This window comes from Dromiciops gliroides, chromosome 1 (genome assembly GCF_019393635.1).
Source record: "Dromiciops gliroides isolate mDroGli1 chromosome 1, mDroGli1.pri, whole genome shotgun sequence".
In the NCBI taxonomy this organism is placed as follows: Eukaryota; Metazoa; Chordata; class Mammalia; order Microbiotheria; family Microbiotheriidae; genus Dromiciops; species Dromiciops gliroides.
In genome coordinates, this window is record NC_057861.1 from 759,898,926 (window position 1) to 759,904,982 (window position 6,057).

General features: G+C 46.2%; 1 protein-coding gene across 1 annotated transcript; it reads left to right on the forward strand.

Annotated features, from left to right (window-relative positions):
• The first annotated feature begins 214 nt into the window (after nt 1–214).
• Nucleotides 215–1,850, forward strand: LOC122729663 (pre-mRNA-splicing factor 38A-like). The gene has a single exon (XM_043968638.1). The coding sequence runs from the start codon at nt 272–274 to the stop codon at nt 1,556–1,558; it is 1,287 nt and encodes a 428-aa protein (XP_043824573.1). The 5' UTR covers nt 215–271; the 3' UTR covers nt 1,559–1,850.
• The last annotated feature ends 4,207 nt before the right edge of the window (nt 1,851–6,057 follow it).

The following is a 6,057-nucleotide window of genomic DNA, read 5'->3' on the forward strand; positions in this document are numbered from 1 at the left end:
CAGGAGTTAACACCAGCTGATCACTTTACAAAGTGTGAAGACTTCCTTGGATAAGCAGACCTCATAGGCCTTTGTGAGGCGGTTATATAAAGAGCTGAACTGCACTGGAATTGACCGAGTCTAGACGGGGAGTGAACTTCTCTCTCTCTTCCCGAGCCCTTCGCGTCGCGTCGCGGCTCAGCCCGCCAGCCCGCCAGCCCGCCCGCCAGCCCGCCCGCCCGCCCGTCGGTCAGTCCGCCTTGTAGCATTGGAAGAGTGATATTAGCCCAAGATGGCCAACTGCACGGTGAAGGATGCTCACAACACCCATGGCACCAATCCCCGGTACCTGGTGGAGAAGATCATCCGGACTCGAATTTACCAGTCTAGGTACTGGAAAGAGGAGTGTTCTGGGCTCACAGCTGAGCTTGTGGTGGATAAAGCCAGGGAATTGAAGTTCGTGGGGGGTGTCTATGGCAGCAGTATCAAGCCAACACCATTCCTGTGCCTGACCTTGAAGATGTTGCAGATACAACCAGAGAAGGACATCATAGTTGAGTTCATTAAAAATGAAGATTTCAGGTATGTTCGCGTGTTGGGGGCCCTGTATATGAGGCTGACAGGCACTGCCACTGACTGCTACAACTACCTGGAACCCCTGTATTATGATGGCCGGAAAATTAAGAGCCGCAACCGGGAGGGAGAGTTTGAAGTCAAGCACGTGGATGAGTTCATCGAAGAATTGCTCCACAGGGAGCGGGTATGTGACATTATTCTGCCTCGGCTCCGCAGGAGCCCTGCGACGGAAGGATCTGGGCAGCTGGAGCGTCGAACCAGCGCTGTGGAGGTGGAGGTGGAGAATGTAGAGTCCGGTGAGGAGAAAGGGAAGGACGAAGACCAGATGGAGAGGAACCCCGCCCCGGATCAGGGCGGGAGAAGGGACGGGGACCTGGACAAGCCCGGTCCCGCCCCAAAGCTGAGCCACTGGCGAAGCCGGAACCGATCTCCAAAGAGAAAACGCGGGTCTGCCAAAAGGACTTCATCCCTTAGTCGAGAAAGACATCGCAGCAAGAGGCCAAGACCCCACCCGAGGCGATCCCGATCCCGGAGCCTATCGGGAGCCCCGAGCCGTTCCCGGAGCCGATCCCGATCCCGGAGCCGATCCCGGTCATGGGGCGGATCCCGATCCCGGTCCCGATCCCGGAGCCGATCCCGGTCATGGGGCGGATCCCGATCCCGGTCCCGGTCCCGGAGCCGATCCCGGTCATGGGGCGGATCCCGATCCCGGTCCCGGTCCCGGAGCCGATCCCGGTCATGGGGCGGATCCCGATCCCGGTCCCGGTCCCGGAGTCGATCCCGGTCATGGGGCGGATCCCGATCCCGGTCCCGGAGTCGATCCCGGTCCCGGAGAGGATCCACAGCACAGAACCGATGCCGATTACGGAGTCGATCCCGAGCCCGGCGCCACGGTTCCGGATCAAAGTCTCCAGGCCATCACAAGAGGCCCAGAATCAAGAGCCACTCAAAGTACCCTGAAAGGTTGAAGAAAAGGAACAAGAAGAGTCGGCGACAGGAGTAATGGACGCCTGACAAAGTCCCCCGGGGTGTGAAGGCGCCCGTCCCCCAGCCCACCACTGCATCTTCTGCAGCTCTTCCCTATCCCATTTCTGACTTTTAAAAAAAACTGCTTAAGACGAGCCATGTTGAGTTTTTTGTTTATTTAGAATTTTTCCCCCAAATTACATGCAAAAGCAATTTTTAACATCGATTTAAAAAGACCTTGGGTTCCAAATTCTTTTCCTCCATCCCTCCCCGCGCCCCAAGAACGCAAGCAATTCAATATGTTATACATGAACCGAATAAATTGTGATTGGCTGTAAGTCACAGTGTCCTGACTCTTTTCTTTGGTAACTTTGTTCTTAAATATTACATCGCCCTGTTTACCATACCCTGTTTGTCTGTGCCAGACTACAGGCAGACAGGCCAACCTGATCTTTCTTGCTGGGTAGTGGAAAGAACCATGGGTTGAGTTTGAATTCTGGCTGTTAAATCTCTCTGTTTTTTGTGGGGGCAGCTAGGTGGCACAGTGGAAAATACACTGGCCCTGGAATCAGGAGGACCTGAGTTCAAATCCAGCCTCAGACACTTGACACTAGCTGTGTGACCCTGGGCAAGTCATTTAACCCTCATTGCCCTGCCCCCCCCTCCAAAAAAAAACCGTAATAAATATTTTTATATATAGTTTTGGGTTCCAACTTTTATCCCTCCTTCCCTCCCTCCCCTCCTCCTCCCTGGGGCGGTAAGCAATCACATATGGGTTATAGTATACACTTATGTACATTACCCTATTAGTCATTTTGTACAACAAAACTTGAATAAAAGAAAAAAAGTGAAAAATAGGCTTCAGTCTATGTTCTATTAATATCAATTCTTTCTTTGGAGGAGGATAGTATGTTTCATCCATAGACCTTTGGGATTGTCTTGTATCATTGTATTGTTGAGAATTGTTATCATTCACAGTTCTTCATCAAACAATATTGCTGTCTCTGTGCACAATGCTCTCTTGGTTCTGTTCTTTTCATCAGTTCATAGTCTTTCCAGACCTTTCTGAAATCATCCTGCTTGTCATTTCTTATAGCACGATAATAGTCTATCACCATCACATACCACAGCTTGTTTAGCCATTCCCCAAAGGATGAGCATTCTTTTGATTTCCAATTCTTAGCCACTGCAAAAAGTTTCTATACATATTTTTGTACAAATAGGCCTTTTTCTCTTTTGGGAGATGTCTTTGGAATATAAACCTTGCAGTGATATTATTGCTGGATCAAAGGGTATGTGCATAGTTCTATAGTCCTTTGGGCATAGTTCCAAATTGCTCTCCATAGTGCTTGGATCAGCTCACAACTCAACCAACAGTGGATTAGCATATATTAGCAATATAATGTCAAGGTTAATTACCCCAATTCTATTTTACAAAGTACATTAGCACCTACCCTGTGCCTGTGTTCAGAGCACACAAATGAATGAGTCGTGTTTCAATCCTCAGGGTGCTCAACACTCTAGTTGGAGACATAAATGCACACAGAGCGTGTGTTCCCATGTCCAAGAAGTACAAACCAGTAGCTAAAGTCATTCCAGAGCAGGAGCAAGCTCTGCCAGATCCAGGGCTGGGACCTGCTCAGGAGAATCAGATGAAGAATGCTACAGGTTTATAGGGGGAATATTTTCTTTTACTATTCTTTTTTTTCCATAAAGGATTTTATTTCCCCCCCATTTTATCAGACCTTTTTTTTTATTCAAATTACATGTAAAGATAGTTTTCAACATCCTCTTTTGTAAGATTAATTCCAAATTTTTCTCCCTCCTTCCTTCTTCCTCCCTCCTGATGCCACCTGACTATCTGATATAGGTTATGGGTAACAATCACATTAAACCTATTTACATATTAGTCATGTAAGAGAAAAGTCAGAACAAAAGGGGAAAAACACAAGAAAGAAGAAACAACAACAAAAAAGCAACAACAAAAGTAAAAATAGTCTGCTTCAATCTGCATTCAGACTCCATAGTTCTTTTTCTGCACGTGGAGAGCATTTTCCATCATGAGTCTTTTGGCATTTGGTCTTGGATGATTGTTAAACCTATCACAGCTGATCATCACACAATGTTGTTAATACTGTGCACAATGTTCTCTTGGTTCTGCTCATTTCACTCAGCATCAATTCATGTAAGTCTTTCCAGGTTTTTCTGAAATTCATACTATTCTTACTACTTTTTTTTTAAGTGAGGTAATTTGGGTTAAGTGACTTGCCCAGGGTCACACAGGTAGTAAGTGTTAAGTGTCTGAGGCCAGATTTGAACTCAGGTACTCCTGACTCCAGGGCCAGTGCTCTATCCACTGTGCCACCTAGCTGCCCCCCTTACTACCTTTTAATAAAGGCCTTTGCTGAGAGCTAATCATATCTGTCAGATGATTGTTAATGGGAAGCACACTGGTTGGGGCTCATGAATTATCATTTTTAGAAAAGTGGTTCCAAAATTCCAGAAATCTGGCTGTTTCAGCGAGTCAAGCAGCCTCTCTCCCACACATCTACTCCAACAAAAACACAAAAATTCCACCAAAATGAATAATGATCAAGAAATCCAAGTGAGTGATTTCTTCTTCTTCTTCTTCTTCTTCTTCTTCTTCTTCTTCTTCTTCTTCTTCTTCTTCTTCTTCTCCTCCTCCTCCTCCTCCTTCTTCTTCTTCTTCTTTTTGTGAGTGATTTCTTCTAGCCCAGAAGTGCACCAAGAGTCAGCCAGAAGCCCATGGACAAAAGGAAAGAGGGCCTCCAGCAAAGCCAGCACCTGCACATACAGACAAGATAGTAGCCTCTCACTGTGGCCATAGAAGGTCCAGAGTCAGGAGTTGCCTGCAGGCTCTGTAGCTGGATACCAGGTAATGCCTCCAAGGAAACCTCTGGCTAGTCAGAAGCCCACAGCACTCAACATGTCCAAAACTGAACTCATTATTATTCCCCAAATCCTTCCTGTTTCCTAACTCCAGATTACTGTTCAGGGCCCAGATTCACAACCCTGGTGTTATTCCCAACTCCTCAATCTCTCCATTCCCATCCCTTCTCCTGGCTGATACCCAATTGGTAGATAAGTCCTGTGGTTTCTTCCTTTATAAAAGCTCTTGCATTCAGGGGGCAGCTAGGTGGTGCAGTGGATAAAGTACTGGCCCTGGATTCCGGAGGACTTGAGTTCAAATCTTGCCTCAGACACTTGATACTTACTAGCTGTGTGACCCTGGGCAAGTCACTTAACCCCCATTGCCCCGCAAAAACCAACCAAACAAAAAAGCTCTTGCATTCAAACCCCCTTTTCTCCTCTGACACAGTCACCCTCAATTTAGGCCCTTATTACCTCCCTCCTGCACTATTGGAGGAGTTGGTTTCCCTTCCTCAAATCTCTCCACACTCCAATCCATCCTCCAGGAAGTTGCAAATTAATCTTCCTAAAATGCAAGTTTGACTCACATCAACCTTATTCAATAAACTGCAGAGGTCAAGCCTTGGCAACAGAGCTTGGGGTCTCCCTTGTCCCTGATGATGAGAAATGGTGATCAGAAGTCAGATTGAACCTGACCATATCCCCTAGAGCAAGAATATTTAGGGAAGCTGATAAATAGAATTGTAGCCCAGTATAGCCTCTCTCTGAGGAGAGCAGAGCGGCCTCCAGTCCCAGTTTTCTGCTTTCCCTCTTGGTGGTAGAAACAAGACTGTTAGAAAAGGGAGAAGGGGGACAAGGGGGAGAGGAGGATGGAGATGTCTATGCTGCCTCCCTCCGAGCCACACAGCGATCCCCCCATTCTGTAAGCACCAGGCTGGGGACAATCCCTGGCTACACATGAGACCCTGTTACAGTTATTACCATAGCAATGACCAACCAGATTTCCAGAGGATCTATGATGAACCCCACTCCAACAGGAGTGGTAGACTCCCTTTAGTTAGGAACATGGAGAGACACAAACATTTTTGGACATGGCTAATGTAGGGGTTTATTTTTTGCTTGACTATGATAATTGTTACAAGGATTTGTTGGTGGTGTTTATTTTTAATTGGGGAAATATCATGTTGAAACAAAATGAAAGCAAAGAGAAGAGAGGCTCGTCGGACCATGCTAAAGTTCTGTATATTTTTCAGTTAATGAAACTTGACCTTCTTTTCCTCCTGCCTCCTTCCCCTCCCCCGACTGAAACATTTTTTTAAAGTCTACAGATGGGTAGGGAAGGAGACCAGGAGGAAAGTCGTCAATAAGGATCGTTTGGAAAGTAATGGGTTGAATTTATTACATATTTATAAAAGTGATGTGGAATTGAAATTCACAGTTTCACATGTGATCTTCCTTTTGTGTAATATTTTGTATATGGACATTTAAAACATTTTTTAAATTCAGAATTTTTTTAAAATTTAAAAGTAGAAGTGAGGTGCCAACAGTCACCCCTAGAACCTGTGAGAAAATAATAGAGTTTTGAGAATGCCCAAAGGCCCCCTTGAGATTTATTGGATTAAGATTGATTGGATTGGGGGCAGC